The sequence below is a fragment of the Berghia stephanieae genome, chromosome 13, assembly GCF_034508935.2.
Source record: "Berghia stephanieae isolate SIO BIC M18660-M18661 chromosome 13, UCSD_Bste_1.3, whole genome shotgun sequence".
NCBI lineage: Eukaryota > Metazoa > Mollusca > Gastropoda > Nudibranchia > Aeolidiidae > Berghia > Berghia stephanieae.
In genome coordinates, this window is record NC_088372.1 from 36,713,992 (window position 1) to 36,738,303 (window position 24,312).

The 24,312-nt window shown below is 35.9% G+C and overlaps 1 protein-coding gene across 5 annotated transcripts in view; it reads left to right on the forward strand.

Annotated features, from left to right (window-relative positions):
- The window catches only part of LOC144959015 (electrogenic sodium bicarbonate cotransporter 1-like), a 178,961-nt gene that overhangs the window by 146,020 nt on the left and 8,629 nt on the right, over positions 1-24,312 (forward strand). For 3 of the 5 annotated variants that reach the window (XM_078891345.1, XM_078891346.1, XM_078891344.1), the window contains 14 exons: positions 262-359; positions 4,571-4,603; positions 7,443-7,529; positions 8,449-8,607; positions 9,864-10,010; positions 11,846-11,931; positions 13,583-13,757; positions 15,016-15,149; positions 16,316-16,500; positions 17,942-18,139; positions 19,657-19,874; positions 21,683-21,796; positions 22,780-22,944; positions 23,902-24,080. In XM_078891345.1, the coding sequence (XP_078747471.1) occupies positions 262-359; positions 4,571-4,603; positions 7,443-7,529; positions 8,449-8,607; positions 9,864-10,010; positions 11,846-11,931; positions 13,583-13,757; positions 15,016-15,149; positions 16,316-16,500; positions 17,942-18,139; positions 19,657-19,874; positions 21,683-21,796; positions 22,780-22,944; positions 23,902-24,080 (1,978 nt within the window). The remainder of the gene's footprint in view (positions 1-261; positions 360-4,570; positions 4,604-7,442; positions 7,530-8,448; positions 8,608-9,863; positions 10,011-11,845; positions 11,932-13,582; positions 13,758-15,015; positions 15,150-16,315; positions 16,501-17,941; positions 18,140-19,656; positions 19,875-21,682; positions 21,797-22,779; positions 22,945-23,901; positions 24,081-24,312) is intronic. The other 2 variants (XM_078891348.1, XM_078891347.1) reach the window with 1 other exon arrangement.

A 24,312-nucleotide genomic window follows, 5' to 3' on the forward strand; every position in this document is an offset into this window, starting at 1 on the left:
AGACGTGTAAAAATTTACACAATAAGATAAAAATACAATGGAAATAGGATGTATATATAAAAAAGGAGCAGCTCCATAACCAGAGCTGCACTTTATAATATGAATAATTTCAACACTGTAAAATAGTTAAAACTGTCACTATAAATTGAAAATTGAAAAGATTGCAAAACAAATAAATTAATAAATTAATACCATGTTGAGACAATGGATCACAGTTGATGTCATTGTAATAATTATTGTGTTGATGTTCTGTCATCCCAGGTGAAAGTGTTGCATCCAAACTGGGTGCCAATCCCACCAGCCAGCCCAACCTGGAGGTGATGGCAGACGGATTGAATGAGTCTCCATCCTGTGCACGAGTAAGTATCTGGACACCATTTTCCACACGCATCCATCCCATTTTTCTCAAAGAAAGAGAAAAAAAAAGCATGCCGTTTTATTAACACAAAACAACTTTTTAAGCCAACTTTATGTTTTATTGTATTTTTAGAGGTATTAAAGGGAGATTAATCAAAAAAAAAAAATAGAAAAGAGAATAATTACTTAAAAGAAAAAAGAAAGAAAGGATACAAAACAAAACAAATAAAAGGATATTTTCTTCATCCTTTTCCTTTTTTACTTTCTTTTTAATTCCTTTTCTTTAATCCTTCCTTTTGTTTTGTTTTGTTTGTTTGGGTTATTTTGGTTAATTTTTATTTTTTTTTATTCAGTATCCTGTCAAATGGCTAAGTCTGAGAACCCAAAGTGTTATGGTCTTATTGTTATAATGGGAATACTGTGTGAGACCAACACAAACATTGACTGAGATACAGCAATGAATGTTTAATAAACTCCTTAATTTTGCTTTATATATTATCAGAAATGAAAAAAAAAATTGTTCATTTTCAATTGGAGGTTCAGAAACATTTTGGAATCAGATCATGTTTCAATGTTTTTATACATTTGAATAGGACTTTTTGAATGGCGTTATGGAATCATAAATTTATTCCCCTTTCTATATATCAATGTAAACTTTTACTTATGAAAATTGTGGGGTTCTGTTTTTTTGTTTTTTTTTGTTTCTTAAATTGTCTTTCCTTTATCATCTCTCTCTACACAAAATGTGTTTTCTTCTACCTTCTTTCAAAACAATATTTCTTTTTAATACCAGTATCATTATGTGTGATAAAATGAGATTTGATTTTGGAAGAAATGGGTAAAAGAACAGCTGGTTGTATTGGTTTTTTTTAAAAAGCGAAATGGGCTACCTTGTTCATAATATAATATGTCCATAAATTGTCATCAGAAATCAGGGGGTCCCGATAGGTCAGTTGGTAGAGCACTCGCTTCACACATAAAGGACTAACATCAATCACCGGTGAAGAGATTTTTTCTTCCCCCCCCCCCCCCCCTTGTCCATCCATTAGTGATGGGGATGCTGGGTCTGTTAAATTTGGTGGAAAGAACAACTTTGCAGTAGACTAACATCCTAACCAAAGGGGAGCAAGCAATTTCTATTGTCCATTTCGTGCTATAGATACCAGGAAAGAAAACTCATTGTTCATGTTCCATGGGTCTCATAGCTCTGAAGGACTAGTGGATAGAATAGGCAATGGAAATCTTGTATAAAGACAAAATCATTCACTCATTACAGATTTAAGTCTTTCAATATTTTTAACCCTCCCTCCCCCCTACCAGTCATTTTCAACATTTTTTATCACTCAAACATGAAAGTAGTAAGTTCTCACAATACATAATTTCTTTAACAAAACGAGGTCCACTACACAGTGTTAATTTTTAAAATAACTTTAAGGAAAAATTTTTATTTAGATTTTGTGATGTACAAAGGAAATCAGAAATTTTAAAAATGTTGGCTTTAATTGTAACGATTTTTCATGGTTGGTGAGGAAAAGGTTAACATTATTCCGAAGTGAAACTCAAACATTTAAGTTACAGATTTTGACTTTCTCAAAACTAATTAAATTTTAACATGAGCATTAAATAGGGCGTTTTAAGGAGGGGTCCTCTGCCAATAACAATCCTTAACATGTAAGATGAGACATTACGTCTGTTAGGCAATATTACAATCTTCAACCTTCTTCCCTCCCTCTGTCTTCCCATGTTTTTGATACTGTTGCATTTTTCCCTCCATCTACTTTACCTCTATCTCTTTCCTATGCTGCAAGCAGCGCCCTCTGCTAAAAAAGCAGAGCAGTTTTTTCTCCAAGGTTTGTAGATATAATATATGACATGATATGTTGTTGTATCTGCCTGCTTACCCGGACGACAACCAACGCCACCACCACCACCATCATATATCCCAATAAAACAATAGTCAACAACAATCTTCCCCAAACAAAATTCTATCCCGTCTTTCTGTGAAAACCCTAATTTCTTTGTTGTACTGTAAAAATGTTGTTTTTTCTAATTGATATGAAATATGAGAAATGCATGAATTTTTAAAAAAATCCATAGAATGTTATTTTTTGACATGATACAATGCCATGGAGATAAAAAATGCTGCTGAAAGAGACATTATAAGGAAAAGAAATAAATGATTGATTGTATTGTCAAGAGAATAGCAAGTTGCACTAACCTGTAGAATAGAACAAGTAATTGATAAAAATAAATATAGAAACATTTCAAGATAGGACAAAGATAGGACAAACACAGAACATTCCGGCATCAAAAGTCTTATTTAGCCCGCAACAAAAGTAAATGGTAATACTTTACATGATTTTTAAATTTACCTTTTTTTTTGTTGTTGGCTGAGAAAGGGTTTTGAGCCTGAAACAATCGCCTTTTCTTAAAGATATTTTTCTCTGTTGTGCACATGAACATTTTTGATCATGTATTAAGATATCAATTTATGTTTATTTTCCTATATGAGCTGTGGATGTGAAATACGATACTATACCTAATACGAGATAAACTAGGCCAATATTATAGGCTTTGGTGCCCTGAGGGAATGATAAATAACGGAATGCATTAGTATGATATTAACAATTATGAAATAAACAAACATTATTCATCAAATTCCAACCAAAGGTGATCTAATACCCTATTAACACAGTTTTTAAAGACGTTGACATTCCTCACAGTTCTTAGACAGGCGTGAAGAGAGTTCCAAATATCTTTGGTTCTGAAAATTGAAATTAAAATGATAATAAATTTAAAAAATTAAAAAATAATAAAATTCCCTTTATTCATCCCCATGGGGAAATTTGTCTTTAGGGTCTAATCCAAGGGAAGACTGGAATGACCCAGGCATTAGCCGCAAAGCAGTGCTGCAAAATGAGCTAGGATGAAGTGACTTACTCAAGGCCACACAGCGCAACGGCGAGTGAATGAACTCGGTACATTTCGGGTACAAAGCAATGACTGTACCGCTGAGTCACGTATTGAGGTTGAACACTGCACACTGCTCTTTAAAAATTTAGAAAACCCCACCTCTGGTTGATGTCAATACCATATTTGAAGAACTCTCTGGAATCTATGTTGTAAATTTGTGAAGTAAAACAGTTGTATGCACCATAGTGGTAGATAAAATCACAGTTAGAATTTGTTATGCTTCAAAAATCGTGAAATTCTACCACATGTGGCTTCATAAATTTTTTTGGAGGCAAAAGAAAAAAATCTATACCATCACGAAACAGACTATAAAATGGAATAATCTAATAATACTGCACATTTTTATAGAACCAACATCTCATGCAATATGAACTCTAGGTGCTTTACAAAAATAGAATATTATATATCATTGATTAGACAATGACTACAGCTATTAGATACAGACTTATTCAATATTTAAACTCTATTAACATAGAATTACATTTTTTTTTAAATAATTAAATTTTTTTTTTTTAATCAAGCAAAGAAATGTTTTCTAAAGTAATTTGTCTTTCGCCTGTTTTTGGATGGCAAATCTAATCTAATAATAGAATATAATTTGTAGTTTTGAGACGTAATGAAAATTCTTCAAATCAAGCTGTATTATAATATGGGTTATCAGGTCGATGTATTGGGTCACAGAGTTACTAGATTCAAAAGGGTCGATTGTCCAATGAAATTGGGACTTTCCCCAATGTGTACTCATTCACAGGTCTGATAACCCAAATTGTTTTGGTCTCATTGCTGTAATGGAAATATTTAACTCTCCAACCAACACAAAACAATATTTTCCATTACAACAATGTTATAACGATCCCATGATGATGATGATAATAATAATATAATAATATAAATAATAATAATAATAATAAATAATAAATAATAATAATAATAAATAATAATAATAATAATAATATAATAATAATTATAATAATAATAATAATTAATAATAATAATATAATAATATATAATATAATAATAATAATAATATAATAATAATAATAATAATAATAATAATAATAATAATAATAAATATAATAATAATAATAATAATAGTAATAATAGTATTTTATTTATTATTATTATAATAGCCTCGGGTTAACTGACCTGAAAATTTGTTCACGCCAGCACGTGCATATTGCCTTTGTTCTTCATTGATAATTTTGACTGTATTATTTGTACTGGTTGTTTGTTCCATCAGGTGTCATACAAACGGGAAAGAAAGGTTGACCCTGTAATTCAAGTTGAATATTTTGATTCAAGCATTTCTTACTCACCGCTTCTTATAATAAACCGTTCACTTTTGGTTTTCATACATTTCAAAACATTTTTATTTTTGGCAGCAATCACTGACATGCGCGTTGTATAATTTGTATATTATTATATTCATTTTGTCTCTTTATGTGTATGTCCCAGCTATGATTATGTTGTACCGCTTTTATGATATTTAAATGCTAATGGTAACTGTAGTAATAAATAATAATACTGATGATGATGGTAATAATATGATGTTGGTGATGATGATGGTGATGATGATGATGATGATGATGATGATGATGATGATGATGATGATGATAATAATGATGACAATAATGATTGTAATGATAGTCAAAATAATAGTAAAAAATAATAATAATAATAATAATAAAAATAATAATAATAATAATAATAATAATAATAATAATAATAATAATATAATAATAATACAATGATAATGATAATAATAATAATAATAATAATATAATAATAATAATAATAATAATATAATGATGATAATAATAATGACTTGATTGACTTAGATCCTTTCGAGTTCGACGAAAGATCGCGCTGCTGTTTCAGATCGTGTGAGTGTCTCAATATCGTCTCTGCTAGGGTCTGTTTTCAGTCCTGCGTTATAATATAATAATAATAATAATAATAATAATAATAATAATAATAATAATAATAATAATAATAATAATAATAATAATGATAATGATAATGATAATAATAATAATAATAATGGTAATAACAACAATAATATTAATAATAAATATTATAATAATATAGCGTTGTTTATCCAGCTACTGAAATGATATTCTTGGAAATGTATATTTTGCACTGCTTTTTTAAAAAATACTATTCCATGAATATTCATATATTATACCAATTAAAAAAAAAATTATAATCAAATTCTAATCAACCTAATTGATGATTACGCCATTAATATTATTACTCTCAACTTATTTGGCTTGATCAGATGGGCAAGACTGTGAACACGTATTCAATTGCCATTCTCAGAATGTTCTTGTATACACCACAGACATCTTAAGTCTCTCAACCCTGGTGTGAATGGTACTTAGTGTCATCCAATAACAAAGGAGATGTACATTGTCAAAAATACTTGTCCGTAAGGAAGGAAAGGTGTTGCCTGCCTCGGTTTAAAAAAATAAAAATAAATAAAAAAAGAATTGAGGCCAAAATAAGGCAGGGGAATTTTTCTTATCACATTCTGAGAGCAGATATTTCTCACAATGAAGAAAATGGATCACTTGACTCAATGTAAATAGATCTATTACCATGGACATTGCTTTCGACTTTATTTTTTTGGCCTTGCTGTCCATCGTCTTAGTTTGGATCTGGTGAAAAATACTTTGCCATCGACCAAGTTCCTATTTGGATAGTAAGCTGTTATTTACTTGCATCAACTCATTCAACAAATGTAACTGAAACGGACTTTTCAATAAAACATTTTATTTTTTTTTACAAAATGATTTTGTAAAATGATGTGTTTCACACTAAGAACACTTGCATGGGATAGAGATTTATGGAGGCAGGTTACTAACCGGATAATAGAAACAGAGCCGGGCGCTTAAATAACCGAAATAGTGTTGAAAGTGCTGTTAAGCACCTAAAACAAACATCGAAACAGACTGACAAACTCAAAGTGACACACACATTCACGGCAAGCGTCCATAGAGACTACACAGCCATATTCAATGTGTTCACAAATGTAACTGAAAAAACTGAGGGTGGTTTTGATTGACAATTTTCAATTGATTGTGGAGATATTTCCTTTCACTGAGAAGATTTGTCTTTCCAAGCATTTGATATTGATTGAAATCATTAAGCATTACAACATATGAAACTTGTTAATCCTTATAGCTTGTTACTTTGATGATATTTAATGATTATATATTGCTTTTGAAGAGTCCAGAGGAAAGCACACATGTCCATTTGTGACATTTTTGTGACCGGCCCCTTAGAGTGATGTCGGGGGTCTAAACTTTTCCTCTATAAATAGAACAGGGGAAAAAATACATCCATAGACATGGCTCAATGAGGTAGTCTCAAACTTTAAAAAGTGGATACCTGTGGTGCCCCCTGTATTCATCAAAGGTTTTTACGTTAATAATAATTGAGGAAATTCCATCCTTCAATGTTTTGAAATAAAAGCTGAAAACACTCGATTTCCAAAATATCTTTAAAAAAAAAAAATTGTGACTGTAAATGTACTGTGGAAGGAAGCTCTTTCATACAGGAAAACTGTAACCCACTATCTCATTCTATCTCATTCTGGTATTCCATTGGAGGGAACCAGAAGACATTAAGTCAATTTAACGTTTTACAACAACTACAAAAAACGTCTAACTTGTACGTCATGGCACAAGACCGAAGGGCTAGAGCTCAGGTGGTCGCTGGTTTGGATAAGTAAGTAAGTAAGTAAGTAAGTAAGTAACATTTAACATATGGGCTACAGTGGGAGAAGGCTCTTTCTCCTGCTTTCAAGTGTGCCCATGTTTATTTTGGATTCAATATTCAGTTTCTTGGTCGTCCCGACATAATACTGCAATGAGACAGTGGGATACATTATTATTTTGTGAGCAACATTAATATGCATTGTTATGATAAATTACCACAACGTGTTAAAATTAATTTACTAGCAAAAAGATGAAAATGGAAAAAAAAGGCTTGGAATGGGAATAGGATATTTATAGAATAGGTATTTAACAATCTCAGGCTTCAGGCAGCCCCCTCCCCTCCTCTAAAATTAAGTTTGTAATTTTAAAAAACACATCTTTTTCTATTTCCAGTTGAACCAACAATTTATGAGGAAGATTCCAGAAGGAGCCGAGGCAGCCAACATTTTGGTGGGAGAGTTGGACTGCTTGAGTTACCAGGTGAGATTCTTGGGTTTCCTCTACTTTTTTTGAAGTTGTAAAATTATCTGAAGCAGATGTAAGATAACCTGGCTTGTATTTTAAAATGCTGGTGCTGCTCTTTTGACCTCACATGGTGGGCTGAACTTCACTTGCTGTGTCTTCTACTTTGTTTTGGAAAAGAATGACTTGGTTTTGTCCTTACCCTTGGCAGAGGTCCTGGCTGAGAGGGAAACAGTCAAATGTATAGTGTTAGTTTTGGGATGTGTTATTTTTTTCCTTGGAAATCATCTCTCCCTCTCTCTCTCTCTCTCTCTCTCTCTCTCTCTTCTCTCCTCTCTCTCTCCTCTCTCTCTCTCTCTCTCTCCCTCTTATGTCACTTTTTGCTTTGTCTTCTATTTCCCTATTTTCCTTTCCCGGGTTGCGCTCAGTCTTTATCCTGGAGTGAGATAACCTGCTTTGGTTCTAGCCCTGGACAGAGTCCTTCACTGAGAGGGAAACATTCATATCTATTGGATTAATTTTGAGATTTATTTTTCCTTCTAAATCATCTCTCTGGTGTGCAATTTATAATTTTATTTTTGAATATAATGTTTTGTAAACATTTGAGTATATCCCTCTTAGTGGAGTCCCCTGCTTGTGTCTGGATGAGACTTTCAGGTGATCCAAACTAAGCACATTGATGGATTGTTCTTGGAAGCTAATTTTGTTCCCTATTTGAACCAACTCCCCTTTGTCTTACTTTTTCTAGGGTGCTTTAATTGTAAATCTTTCATTTTTTGATTATCCCATTTCTTTATTTTCTCCTGATGTTGAATTGACTTAGAAATGTCGTAAAAGCTATCTCAAGGTTACAAAGCAACTTTCCATTTCCATCAATGGAAATTTAATGATTGAATAGTTAAATTGAAATGTTTGACTGGTTATGTGTTGTTGTCAGGTGTGTGCATTCATCCGCCTGTGTGAGGCCCGTAACATTGGAGACGTCACCGAGGTGCCAATCCCTACCAGGTTCATCTTTTTGTTGTTGGGACCACCAGGGAGTCAGCAGAAAAACGTGGAGATTGGCAGGTCGATGTCAACCATCATGGTGGATGAGGTAATGGCAGATTTTCCACTGGTAGACAGACCTTTCTAGAACATTGCATACATGCCGAATCTTACAAATTTTTCGTAATTTTAAGAATTTTAGACAAATTTCATGGCCAAATACGAAATTTTATGGAAAATTACGAATGTCTAATTCTTAGTAATACTTAAATGATATAATAATAATAATAATAATAATAATAATAATAATAATAATAAATAATAATAATAATAATAATAATAATAATAATATATAATAATAATAATAATATATGATAAGAAGAAGAAAGAAGAACAACTACTACTACTACTACTACTACTACTACTACTACTACTACACTACTACTACTACTACTACTACTACTACTACTACTACTACTACTACTACTACTACTACTACTACTACTACTACTACGACTACTACTACTACTACTACTACTAATAATACTACTACTACTACTACTACTATTACTAATAATGATGATAATAATAATAATAATATTGTGGTTGTCCATACACAATTTCAGAAATTACGAATTTCCTTGTCAAATTACTAAAAAGTGACATTAAAATGACTAAATTTGAATTTTCAATTTGGCAAGTCTGACATTGTCAATCTTTCTGGAACAGAGCACGATTTTCTTAATCTAGAACGTTGTAGATCTTTTTAACTTTATAATTTTATACTTAAAACTAGAGGTGCCTTAATGAACCAATAAGATGGAGAGAAAGATGGTGTGAGTAAATGTGTCTCATATATAAGGGAACAACACAAAACAAACAAGAAAGACGTATGTTTTGTGTTGTTTCCTTTTTATGAGTCAATTTACTCACTTTATCTTTCTCTCTCCAATTTTATACTTATATGTTACAATGGTGATACTTTTGTTTTATTTTTATCAGTAGTTCACTTTACAGATAAAACAGGTCTAAGATCGTTTATATCAGAATTTTATTGTAAATAACTCTTTGCTGAATATTACCAGATTTCAAAACTACTTTCCACATAGTTGATATAGATAAACTTGAAAAATAGACAAAAGTCTGCTTTTGACACTGATCTTAATGTTCTGAAAGCAACAAATGTGTGGCTGAAAATACAAAACTTTTGAATTTAAAACTTGCATGACGGGTGGTCAGATAATTTATCGTGGTTTTATTTTTCAAACTCGAAGATAAACTTGTGAAAAAAAAATGTTTTGCTAGAAATTCATCTCTGCATTTCCTAATGTTCTTTCAACTGTTCTCCTTTACCCATCATACCAGGTGTTCAGAGAGGTAGCCTACAAAGCCCGGGGACGCCAGGACATTGTTGCTGGAGTGGATGAGTTCTTAGACCAGGTGACGGCCTTACCCCCTGGAGAATGGGACCCCAAGATTCGTATTGAGCCCCCAGAAAGTGTGCCCTCACAGGTAACCACAAACATAACTCAAGGCTGCTACGGATAGGATTTTCATAACTGACCCAAAAATGTGTCAAATTGGCTTCACAAATAACAGACACATCAGCAGATCTGCCTGGTACTACGAAAAACTCATAGAAATACAAATTTTCGGCTCCAACTAGAGAACTGAATTCGCCTCTTTGACTTAATAAATCTTGTTGAAAAGGAAAGTTTGATGGTTAGAACCTAGGAGCATTTTTGGATCTTACTGAAGGCAAAATATTTATTTCTAAAACTATTTCAAGTGACTTTATCTTATTTTCCATTGGAAACTAACAATATTTGAAATTTGAAGTAGGCAACTCTGCATGAAGCCTGCATGTGTGCCTTTGTGGAGCATTCTCACATTTGACAATATAGTACAATATGATGCAATACCTTATAAGGGCTAATCTAGGTTACTGGTGAGGCCTTCAGTACTCTGTCACTGTGATATGTATTATGTCACTGTGATAAGTATTAGTCTACAGGATACAATTATAAACATTCACATACACATTACTCATCTAATCAAACCTTAGATGTGAACTGAAATACTCAAAGTGCAATCAAATTGAATAAGATGCATGAGTGAATTGAAGTTCAGTCAACAATATTTATGATCTGACAGACAATGACAGACAATATCATGACACTTTTGGAGGCTGATTCTGTAGGATTGGGATCGACATGTACATATATGCAGGTCTGACATCCAAACCCGCTTATGGGCTGAGTTTAACATTGTTGTAATGGACAATATTTTGCGTCCTTTTTGGACATTTTCATTACAAGAATGAACCCATAATGAACTGGGTCATCAGACCTGCAAATAAGTGCACATCGGTTGGGATGTTTTTAGACTGATTCAAGAACCCCCCCCCCCCCCCCCAAAAAAAAAAACCCCCAAAAAAAACCAAACATTTATCAAAAAACTAAATAGCTTAAAATGATGTTCAATAAGTAAGAGAGTGGAAATTTTGATTCTCTGTAAGATTTGTATATTTTTCTTCCCATCCTAATGATCTCACAAAATTAAATTTTTTTTTACCATTCTGAAAATAAAAGTTGGTTAGAAAAAAAGGATATGGGGAAAACATAGAATAAAAATATCAAGGTGTGGCATCTGCTTTACACAGACCAGACAACAAAATTCTTATCTTTATCTCGTATACCATTTCAGAATTGAAAACAATTGAATAGTCCATTGTTCCCTGTGTCATTAGCTTAACTGACCTCCCATAGTGGGCAGGGGGGTACATACTGTGTCTTCTTATAACTGTTTTTCCAACGTGCTTTCTGTCTTTGTCTTGGAATGAGATTACTTGGTTTTGTCCTGGCCCTGGCCGGAGTCCTACCTGGGAGGGAAACAGTCAAATGCATAGTTATTGTTTTGGGAGATGATATTTTTTTCCTTGTAAATCATCTCTCTGTTATGTATTATTATATGTTATTTTCAATGTATAATGTAAGCATTTGAGTGTATTCCTCTTTGTTGGATTTTTGCTTTGTCCGAATGAGACTTATAGATGATCTCAAAGTACATTGGTGATATGCTCTTGGAATCCACATCTGATCCCTATTTGTTCCCAGTTCCTTTGTGTCTTACTTTTTCTTCGGTGCTTTAATTGTAATTCTAGAACTTTTTACTACGTATCCCATTTTCTTCCTTTTTACTGGCGCTGATATAACCTAAATGTGTTGCAAGCGCCGTAAAACCCTTAAAAACAAAACAAACCAAATCATTAGCTTAACCATATTTAACCCCCCCCCCCCCCCCCCCTCACACCTCGACTCACATGCTACCATGCTTTCCCCTACCAGAGCAAGAGGAAAATGCCCAAACCAGACCTGGGTACTGAGGAGATAGAGGAAGGTCACGGTGACCAGACCTTACAGAGGACTGGAAGGTTGGTGGAAAATTATTTTATACAGAAATAAGAAGGAATGTTTGAATAGAGTTGAAAATCTTCATATGTGATCAACCAATGGATGCTATGCATTTAGGTATAATATTCACAACATCCACCAGCTGGATAAAATGGACCAACACAAAAAAACTATGTGTAACCTTGAACGTTTATAGTCTGATTGACAGAAATTTGTGACGATTAATCATTAAAATGGCTGTCTAAAAAACAATAACAAAGAACTGAGTGATGTCAATTTCGTTTCATCTATAGATGTGAAATTCATAGAAGATTTTTTTCTTTCTATTGAATGCTGCTCTTTGGTGCAATAATTTAATGTGAACATAAGAACACAGCCCTTCTGAAAGAAAAAAACCTAAAAAACAACAAAACAACAACAAAAAACAACTTAACTTTTTATTTAGTGCAATATCATTTAAATGTGCTTTGAGCACTTTACAGTAGATTCCAAGCCAACAGCAACACCTAACACGTAGAACGAGACATCATGCTTGTAGGTGTAACAATCATTTATTTTCGACAGAGAGACAACACGTTTAATGACCACCACTTGCCTATTTATATGGTCAAGGAGTGTGAGGAAAGAGCCTTGTCTAAGGACTCAACACTGTGGCCAACTTTATATTACAAAGGAATTGATGATCCTAAATTTTGCATGCAAAAATATGTTTGTCTATAAAATAATAGCAAATAGCCTTAATTGTCCTTTAAACCTATATATATATATATTAACTTCCTGTATGACTCCGCTGCCTTGTGGATACCTTCGGGAGGAGGAAAGGCTAAGGAGTAAACCCTACAGAAATCTGCATCCAAACTGATGCCAAACGTATCGCTGTGCGATCCTTTGGACCACACCAGGGAGGAAGAGAGGGAGGTTCTGGTTACTGGGCCGCCCTTGATCTCCACATTACTTTGCCCAGGCCGTGCCCTGGAGAGGACACTCCAGTCTCACCTTCACCGGTGAAGAGTAACAACACGGAAGACAGCAGTCTACGAGTGATAAGTTCTTGCTCGATTGGCGTAGAGTTGGGACACTACGGGTTGTCTTCGACGGTGGGAGGGATCATCGTAATCCTACTGGTCAGCTACCGCCCGCCCCAAGCTGGGCAGCCCCCAGCCAGAAAGGTATTGACCCGCCACGATCTGCCTGCTTCAGAGGGTGCCTGGAGCTTAGAGCTTGCAAGCTTGACAAGTGGATCGTTAAACTGTGTACCAGACAAGCAAATGAAAAAGAAAACGAAGTCTCCAGCTCTTCGATTATCAAGCTGGAATGTAAGAACTATGCGCTCAGGACTGACAGATGACCTTCAGGCCATAAGAAAAAGCAGATCCAAACACACAGTCAAACTACATGTGCAACAACTGCGGTAGAGACTGCCATGCAAGGATTGGTCTGCTGAGTCACACCCATCGCTGCTCTCAACAAGACTGATGAGACCAAAGCCATACAGGGTGCAAACCATCGTCTCTTGAGACGGAAGGATGCCTACATATATATAAATTACCAAATAGTATGTACTGTTAATTATTCACCACTCTGTCTTTCAAAAGAGATAATCAAAAAGAATGTACATGTTTCTATCTGTATCGTCGAAGACAAGTAAAAGAATTTTGTTTCTATCACCAGGTTATTTGGTGGGTTGATGGCTGACATACGGCGCAAGATTCCGTTTTACAAGAGAGACTTCACCGATGCTCTTCACATCCAGTGTTTTGCCTCAACTATCTTCCTGTACCTTGCAACCTTGACTCCTAATGTGACCTTTGGAGGATTGCTGGGTCAAGCCACTGACCAGTACATGGTATGCAATACTAATAGAAATACTTGAGATTTTTGGTATAGGCCTTATAAAGTCCACTGGGCGGGGTCGTTTGACCTCCCATGGTGGGCAGGAGGTCACTTGCTGTTTCTTCTATTCTTCTATTTGCTCTCTGTCTTTGCCTTGGAATGATGAGATTACTTGGTTATGTCCTGGCCCTGGCCAGAGTCCTTGGCTGAGAGGGAAACATTCAAATATATAGCGTTTGTTTTGGGAGATAATATTTTTTTCCACCCTTGTAAATCATCTCTCTCTATTTTTACTGTTGCATTTTTTGTTTTGTTTTGTTTTGAATGTATAATGTTTTGTAAACATTTGAGTGTATTCTTATTAGTGGGATCCTGTGCTGATGTCTGGATGAGACTTGAAGGTAATCTCAAACTAAGTACATTGATGGTTTTCTCTTGGAATCTACACCAATTCCCTATTTAATCCCATCCCCTTTATCTCACTTTCTCTCTTGTGTTTTCAATTTTACATCTTACATTATTTTACCATTCCATTTTCTCTTTTTTACTTGCACTGAAATGACCTAAATGTGTCTCAAATGCTGTAAAACCCCTAAAAACAAAAGCAATTTAATCCAGTCCTATCCAGCCCAATCCAATCCATTCTGTGTTGCAATGGCTCTAATGGAAATCTTCATAGGACATTCACTACTTGAGTATTTTTAAAAAAATGCAGTTGAATTTACAAAATGTTCTTTTTGCCTTTTAACTCACTCAACCCTAACACCGACTATATCCGTAGTTCACCCGGGTTACTTTTACCCCATGCCTTTTTATTACATTTTTTCTGGTATCAAAGCTGATGTTTTTAGTTTTTGCATGTTAATGGTAGTAGAATAAAACGATCTATGTACATGCTCAATTTTAATAATTTTATTCCAATTTTGAAAAGTAGCAACAATCTCTAGGATTGAGTGAGTTAACACCTTTACTCACCTAAGATACGTTTGTGGCTAACACAACTTTAAGATCTGGGATGTAATTAATTGCAATATTAATTTCTTCATATCAAACAATGAATTGAATCAATCACAACAAAATAACACGAGAGAGTAAAATAGTTTTTCTACTTCCCCTCATCGCCATTTACAACTGGTTCTGTGATGTTGTAATGAGCTTTCTCTTTGTTATTTTGTATGACAACTCAAAATTTGACAGTTTTCTGAAAATGACATACGCTAGATGTAAAACTATATTATGTATCAATTTATCTTATTTTCCATCCACTCCAGGGTACCATGGAATGTATTCTAAGCGCTGCCATCAACGGAGTTCTATTTGCCCTTCTGGGAGGTCAGCCCCTGAACATCCTTGGGAGTACTGGACCCATGTTGGTCTTAGAGATGATTCTATACAACTTTTGCAAGTCAGTGGATTTGAAACCTTTGTATTCTTATCTTATCTTATCTTATCTTCTTAACTCTCTCACTTACCAATCATTTTCTTTGTATTCTTATCTTATCTTATCTTATCTTATCCTCTTAACTTTCTCACTTACCAATCATTTTCTTTGTCTTCTTATCTTATCTTATCTTATCTTATCTTATCTTATCTTCTTAAATCTCTCCTTACCAATCATTTTCCAGATTTTCCCCAAAACGTCACACCCATTCAACATAAAAACTGATATTTTTAAACTCTAACTCAAAAGGAATAAGTAAAAAAAAATTAATTTAAAAACTGAGCTATTTATATCGCGCAATATCTACTAAACGTGCTCAAAGGCGGCGTGATTTACAGCAACATTTAACATGTAGAATGGGACATGATGCCTGTTAGGTGATATTACATTTTTTTCCCCGACAAGACAACACTGTTAATGGCCAGGTACTCATTTTACACCTGAGTACGGTGAGAGAATGTGAGTAAAGAGCCCTTTTCAAGGACTCAACTGTGCTTATATCCAGGACCTTCATGTGTCATACCACAAGACCACATAGCTGCACAAGCGATACAGGCAATACATAATTTTGTTCATCAGAACAAGCTCTGTAACACAGCATGATCTTCTCATAACTATAACAAAAAATGTTTTCCCAAATTTAATTTTTATGATGACAAACATTAATCCTATTCATATATTAATGAATTTAATTCTTTGTCGATCAAATTATTAAATGTATCCACAAAATAAGCGTTCTTTTGCTTCAAATTTAATGTAACTACATGATGAACTAAAGAATTTTGTCTTACACTTTGAAATACTGTAGTATTTTACTATCACATGGGGTTGATATTATAATATGTTAGCCTGAATGATGCAAGTACTAGTCTGATAAATGGGTCGTGTATCGGCTTAATTAGATGTCATAGAATTTAAAAATGAATGATAATGATAATAAGATTTATCTATTTGCTTTTCTATTCTTTACTCTTTTTATGTATTTATTCATTTATTTATTCATTTATTTATTTAATTAGTTATTTATTTATTTATGTATTCATTTATTACTTATTATTTATCTATTTATTTATTTACATTTTGCCTTTAAAGAAAATTGTGACAATAATTATGAACTTTCTTATCTCCAGAGAAAACGAATTAGACTTTCTACCATTCCGTGCCTGGATAGGGTTGTGGACCACTTTCTTACTCATTCTAGTGGTGGCCTTTGACCTCTCTGCCCTGGTCCGATACATCACACGATTCACAGAGGAGAGCTTTGCATCCCTCATCGCTGTGATTTTCATTGTCAAGGCTTTCCAGAAACTGTTTGGTAAGTCTAAGGTTGTTATTTATAGGCATCTGTATTGATTGATCTCATGATGTTGTCTTGCACTGTGCATGCAATATTCACTTTTTTATCAGGGTTCCCTATTTTCGTATGGAGTCCTGAGATGTCGTCTAGTGGTATGACACTCGCTTTTTGATCGGAAGGTCCTGAGTTCGAGTCTCACTCAGCACATAGTTGAGTCTTTGGAAAAGGCTCTTTACTCACATTCTTTCACCATACTTAGGTGTAAAATGAGCACCTTTCCATTAACAACGTTGTCTCTGTCGGAAAATAATGTATTATCGCCTAACAGGCATCATGTCTTATTCTACATTTTAAATGTTGCTGTTGGTTAGGGACCACCTGTAAAGCGCTTTGAGCACATTAAGTGGAAATTGGGCTTCATGAAAGTTCAAGTTTTAAAAAAAAAAGCTCAAGAGATCAATCCCATGTGCGGTTGAGATTGTTGTCTGATCCCCATGTCTACCCATCATTGGGTAGCTGGGTCTGTTAGATCTGGTGGAAAGTACTTTGCGATAGACTAGTGTCCTATCCATAGGATAGCAAGCAATTACTATTGTCCGTTTCACACTATAGAAACAGGGATAAACTCCCGCTCCACAGGCCTATGGCTCTGATAGACTGCTTTGTTTTCTTTCTTTCTTTCCGCTGATTTTCCATATATGTGACCCCCCGTCTCAAAGCGGTATTATGTCGGGATCCACTCGGTGAGGGAAATTGAATTCATTGCCACAAACATCAAACTTGGGTTTAATTTCTTCACGTCATGATGGAGTATGAATACCATTTCTTGCTTTACAAAAACTTCTAAGGTCCAATTTCTCATCATTCTATATCTAAGTTCAATTTCTGGGGTCTGAATCATCCCAACATAATACCGTTTTGAGGCGGAGGGTCACATATTAACAGAATTCTGTAAACTACTAAACCTCTGTAATACTAAGCTGCTAGCAGTTGTGGGACTGTAAAAAAGTAATAAACAAAAATGAATATAAAACCCGGAAATATGTGCAAATGTCATAAATTGAGTTATGCATGCAGTGGTGTAGACCACATCTTGCTGATCATTTACCACTTTAAATGTTCTTTCCATGTCTATTAGAACCCAAGTTATGAATTTTTTTCAGAATAAAATTTGGTGCTATGGGAAACACTTTATCTTCGATTTTGGCTCATATTTTCCCAGGTTTTCTCAGCCAGCCTCATAATCCATAGTCTCCATATTCTTTTAAAAATAATCATAATAATAATAACAATAATAATAATATATCTTTATTGTCCCCAAAAAAGTGGCAATTTGTCATTTGGTTACACATTTATAACATAACAATACAATATTGACATAGATAAACTCACACAAGATGCACACTAGTAACATAGCAGTTATCGTCATTTTCATTTTTTCATCTCTCATCCCAACCAGGCATCATGAAAATAGCCCCTGTGAATACGGACCCAGAAGCTGTTCTAAACTACACGTGTGCATGTTACCCACCATTCAATTCAACGGCAAACTACTCTGATTGGTCCTTTTTGACTCAGGGGGTGAACGAATCAAACGTCAACAAATCCCTGATCAGTCATGTGGTAGGGTTTGACCAATCCTATTTCAACCAGACTGGTGAGTGTGTTACATTTGATGTGTGTGATGATGAATGAAAGTGGTGAGTGTGTTACATTTGATGTGTGTATGTGATGATGATGAATGAAAGTGGTGAGTGTTACATTTGATGTGTGTGATGATGAATGATTGAAAGTGGTGAGTGTGTTACATTTGATGTGTGTGATGATGAATGAATGAAAGTGGTGAGTGTGTTACATTTGATGTGTGTGATGATGAATGGATGAAAGTGGTGAGTGTGTTACATTTGATGTGTGTGATGATGAATGGATGAAAGTGGTGAGTGTGTTACATTTGATGTGTGTGATGATGAATGAATGTGAGTTTGTTACATTTGATGTGTGTTATGATGAATGGATTAAAGTGGTGAGTGTGTTACATTTGATGTGTGATGATGAATGGATGAACGTGGGGAGTGTGTTACATTTGATGTGTGTGATGATGAATGGATGAAAGTGGTGTGTTACATTTGATATGTGTGATTCAGGGAATCCCAATAGCTCAGTTGATAGAGCACTTGATTCATACGCAAAGGGACGTAGATCAATCCCATGTAATGCAGCAGTAATTGGGAAGCTGGGTGTGTTAGAACTGGAGGAAAGTACTTTACATCCTATCCAAAGGATAGCAGGTAATTGCTATTGTCTGTTTTTTCACTCTGGAAACTGGGATAAACTCAAGCTCTTTGAACCTAAAGGCCCTGTTGGACTACTACTACTGTAGTAGTGTGTTAATCTTAGAGGAGAAAAGTAATTTGGAATGCGGTGGGGATGGTGGGAGAAGTGATGGTGGTTGGAGGAGTGATGGTGGTGGGAGGAGTGATGGTGTTGGGAGGAGTGGTGGTGGTGGGAGGAGTGATGGTGGTGGGAGGAGTGATGATGGTGGGAGGAGTGATGGTGGTGGGAGGAGTGATGATGGTGGGAGGAGTGATGGTGGTGGGAGGAGTGATGTGGTGGGAGGAGTTATGGTGGTGGGAGGAGTGATGATGGTGGGAGGAGTGATGGTGGTGGGAGGAGTGATGGTGGTGGGAGGAGTGATGATGGTGGGAGGAGTGATGGTGGTGGGAGGAGTGATGGTGGTGGGAGGAGTGATGGTGGTGGGAAGAGTTATGGTGGTGGGAGGAGTGATGGTGGTGGGAGGAGTGATGGTGGTGGGAGGAGTGATGGTGGTGGGAGGAGTGATGGTGGTGGGAGGAGTGATGATGGTGGGAGGAGTGATGGTGGTGGGAGGAGTGATGGTGGTGGGAGGAGTGATGATGGTGGGAGGAGTGATGGTGGTGGGAGGAGTGATGGTGGTGGGAGGAGTGATGGTGGTGGGAGGAGTGATGGTGGTGGGAGGAGTTATGGTGGTGGGAGGAGTGATGGTGGTGGGAGGAGTGATGATGGTGGGAGGAGTGATGGTGGTGGGAGGAGTGATGGTGGTGGGAGGAGTTATGGTGGTGGGAGGAGTGATGATGGTTGTTATTTGTTGTGAAAAATATTTGTTAAATTCTTTCACTTTGTCACACACACACATAGGTGAGTTACCTCCCAATATCAGCTCGGTGATTGTCAACTGGACGTCCATTCCTGTCAACGCGTGTACCAGCCTAGGAGGTCTTGCCATTGATATCGGCTGTAACACAACACACTTTGTTCCAGACGTGTTCTTCTTGTCCGTCCTCCTTTTCATCGGGACCTTCACCGTGGCTTTCATGATGACCAATGCCAAGAATAGTTCTTTCTTCCCTTCTTATGTAAGTCTATTTATTGTAATGTTAAACATGCCAGTTCAAATTAAAAATGTAAAAAATAAATAAATAAATAAATTGAGCTTTTATATAGCGCAATATTCACTAAATGTGCTCAAAGCCCTATATAAAGGGTCTCTGACCAACAGCAACACGCAACACGTAGAACGAGATATATTACAATTTTTTTCTGGGCAGAGACACTGCTGTTAACAGCCAGGTACTCTTTTTACACGTAGTACGGTGAGAGAATATGAGTAAAGAGCCTTTTCCAAGGACTCAACTATGCGCCGAGCGAGGCTCGAACTCAGGACTTCCAGTCAAAGCGAGTGTCGTACATTAGACACATAGCGCATTAATAAGATAAGCACTTCCATTTATCACCGTATTGAACGTTACAGGAGAGAGAGAGAGAGAGAGAGAGAGAGAGGAGAGAGGAGAGGAGAAGAGAGAGAGAGAGAGAGAGAGAGAGAGAGAGAGAGAGAGAGGGGGGGGCAAGAGTTACGTTGATATTCTCAATTATAATTAACTACAGCTTTTTGACAGATACTTCATTGTTACCAGATTGTATGTACCTAATGACGAGATGCCACATTGTTCGATTGTCAAATTTATGGATATTATTTTTGCTTTTCAACGTAAGAGAGGTCAGCACATGGGGATGAATAAAACAAAGCAGTCATCATTTGACCTTCACCAGAGGTCAGGCAGTATACAAGAAATACGAGTTGACACAAAAATATGTCAGGATTGTGAGAAGAACAGGGTTCGAGATGGGCTCAGCAGTTTGAGATTAGGCCTAACGCAACATGTACTTATTTGCAGGTCTGATAACCCAATCTGTTTTGGTCTCATTGTTGTATTGGAAATACTCTCAAACCAACACAAAAATACTGTGTCCATTACACCAATGTTCAAACAAGCCCATAATTGCATTGGGCTATCAGACCTGCTAATATGTGCACCCTGGCCTAAAGCTACGTTTAGAGTTTAGGATTCATTTGGTATCGACTATAAGCCCAGGTGTTGACATTTTTTAATATCTAGAAATGGAATGTACAGAATTGAATACAATAGCTTAAAAAAAAAAAGAGCAAAATACATACTACTATTTATTGTTTTTTTTGGGTTTTTTTTTTAAAAAGCCGTTGCATTTATTATATTGTACATGATTTTTTAAGAGTCCGAGCAGCTTTGCGTTCACTTTAAATCCATAAAAGCCGGTTTTGTTGTTCTCCATACAAGAGATTTCTGAGAAAGTGAATGAATCAGTGCTGGGCAAAACAGATGAATATAACAGGTTCAAAAAAGAGCAAAATATCAAACATGGAACGTTTTGGGCTCAAAACCCTTCTTCATCCAACAACAACAAAAAACAATAAAAACTTCAATACATCTAATAAATTGCAGATCTACGACATAGAAATTTCTCTTTCGTCAATCTGGAATTTAGTAATGTATTGATGTCTTTATTGGTTTTTTTTTAATGTTGTTGGCTGAAGAAGGGTTTTGAGCCCGAAACGTTCATGTTTGATATTTTGCTCTTTTTTGAACCTGTTATATTCTTATTTGTTTATTACTTTTTACAGTCTTTGGCTTCTAACAGCCTAGTATCACTTTTCGGCAAAACAGAGAAAAATACAAAGGAAAAAAAAACATCCCCAAAAAATCAGCCTGCCTCAACTGCAAAGAGATTTCTCTCTGCCTCGTTCATCCTCAGTCCTGCAACGTCTAACCCCACATCGTTCAATAGTTAGGATTATCATTGCCGACATTTCATCTCAGACCCTATCCCCAATTGCTGTCTCTTTCAGGTACGTCAGACGTTTAGTGACTTTGCAGTCCTCATTGCCATCATTTCTATGGTTCTCCTGGATTTCCTCATCGGAATTCCCACACCAAAGCTAGAAGTGCCCACCAAATTCAAGGTAAATCAATCAATGAACAAAAATGAATAGAACAGTAACAACTTCAAAAAAATGGACAGAATACCAAACCTGGGACATTTCGGGGTCGAAATTCTTCTTCAGCCTGAAAAACAAAAAAGAAAAAAAACTTGAGCATCCATATGGCGCAATATCCACTAAATATGTTTAAAGCCCTTTACAAGGAGTCCCTAGCCAACAGCAACACTTAACATGTAGGACGAGACATAACACCTGCTAGGCGATATTACTATATTTTCTTAAAGAGACAACGCTGTTAGCAGCCAGGAACTCAGTTTACACCTGAGTAGGATGAGAGAATTTGAGTAAAGAGCCTTTTCCAAGGACTCAACTATGTGCCGCTCAGAACAGGTCTCTAACCAAGGACCTTTGGATGTGAAGGCGAGTGTCGTACCTCTAGACCACACAGCCTCATTGAGTGATTTAAGCTCAGTTGCCAGAGCACTCACTTCACAAGCAAAGAGACTGAGATTGATCCCAGGTACAGTTGAGATTATTTTTTTCTGACCTCAACCCCTGCCCACTCAGCAGTGATTGGGTAGCTGGGTCTGTTAGATCTAACAGAAAGTTCTTTGTGATAGAATAGCATCCTGTCCAAAGGGTAACAAGCAATTGCTTTTGTCTGTTTTCATGCTATAGACAGTGTGCACTTGGCTATGAAGCTCATAACATCGCCATCCGGAAGTATAACGGACCAACACACAAAACTGAGTGTAACCTTGAACGTTTACAGTCTGGTTTATACAGTTTAGTGAGAATTACTCATAAACTTGGATGGCAAAAAACAAAGACTTGAGTGATGTCAACTTTGTACTATCTATAGCAACCAGAATAAACTCTGGCTCCATGGGTCTTATGACTGTGAAAGACTGCTAGGACTACTACTAATATACGCTGACAAAGTCCTATTATTTTGATTTTTCCAATTTTCACTTGTACATATTTATTTCCCACCTTCATCCCAGCCATCCAATGACAACCGTGGCTGGTTCATCAACCCCATCAGTGAAAAGAATCCGCCCTGGCTCATTTTTGCTGCCGTTGTACCGGCCGTCTTGGCCGTCATCCTCATCTTCATGGACCAGCAGATTACGGCCGTCATTGTCAACAGGAAGGAAAACAAATTACAGGTAAATCCAAGTGTTGTGAAGGATTGATGACAATAACAGATATTGTAAGGGTTGGGTGTGGTGTAGTCTTTCTTTCTTTTGATTATTTAGCAATCACTAGTTTTAAATATTCACTGTTTAATGCTCTCTCTCTCGCTCTCTCTCTCTCTCTCTCTCTCTCTCTCTCTCTCTCTCTCTCTCTCTCTCTCTCTCTCTCTCTCTCTCTCTCTCTCTCTCTCTCTCTCTCTCTCTCTCTCTCTCTTATTTCTTACCCCCTCTCCCTTCTCTCTCACTCACTCATTCCACACACACACACACACATACATACATACATACATACATACATAGCGGGTGGTTGGATGGGAGCATCACCCTTGAATCATATACCTATGATGTTCGCATGGGTGTACGATCCGATAGTGATGTCGTTTCTTCTTCTCTTTACTAGCCTATCCTGCTTCTTTGGTTTGTGATTGTATTTTTGACAGGGGATATTTTTTTTCCTGTAAATCCTCTGCCTGTTTGTTCTTGGTTATTTATAATTTAGCTTATGATATCTTTAGGTTATGATTTTGATTGACATTTGTACTATTTTTGTTAGATTGCTTGTTTTTTTGTTTCAGCGGTCTCTCATATAACCTCAATTGTGTTGGAAGAGACCTAAAGCAACAAACAAACAAACAAAAAACATACATACATACATACATACATACATACATACATACATACATACATACATACATACATACATACATACATACATACATACATACATACATACACACATACACACGCATCAAAAACACGAGATCCACAACTAATTTGATATATTATTAATCTTGATTTTTTTTGTTTCTTTTTATAAGAACAAAATGAGAGTAAAAAAAATGTTTCCATCATTGGATGTTAATCCCCCCTCTCCCTTCACCCCCCCCCCCCCCCCCCCCCCCAAATCCCCTTTGTAATTCACCCAAACAGAAAGGCAGTGGGTACCATCTAGATCTATTCGTCGTTGCCTTCTGTATCACCATCTGCTCATTGCTCGGTCTTCCATGGTACGTCGCTGCCACTGTGTCTGCATTGACCCACATCATGAGTCTCAAGAAGGAATCGGAGTGCACTGCCCCTGGAGAGAGGCCTATGTTCCTGGGTGTTAGGTAATTGAACAAAAAATGATCCTGGGTTACTGGATAAACTTTAAAAAAATAAAAATGGTTCAATAAAAGTGGTTCAATATATATATATATATATATATATATATATATATATATATATATATATATATATATATATATATATATATTATTTAAATATTTTTACGTGTCCACATCACCGGAAGTTCTTGTTAATCAACTACAAACCGGAACCACTTCAACAAATGAGACTGAC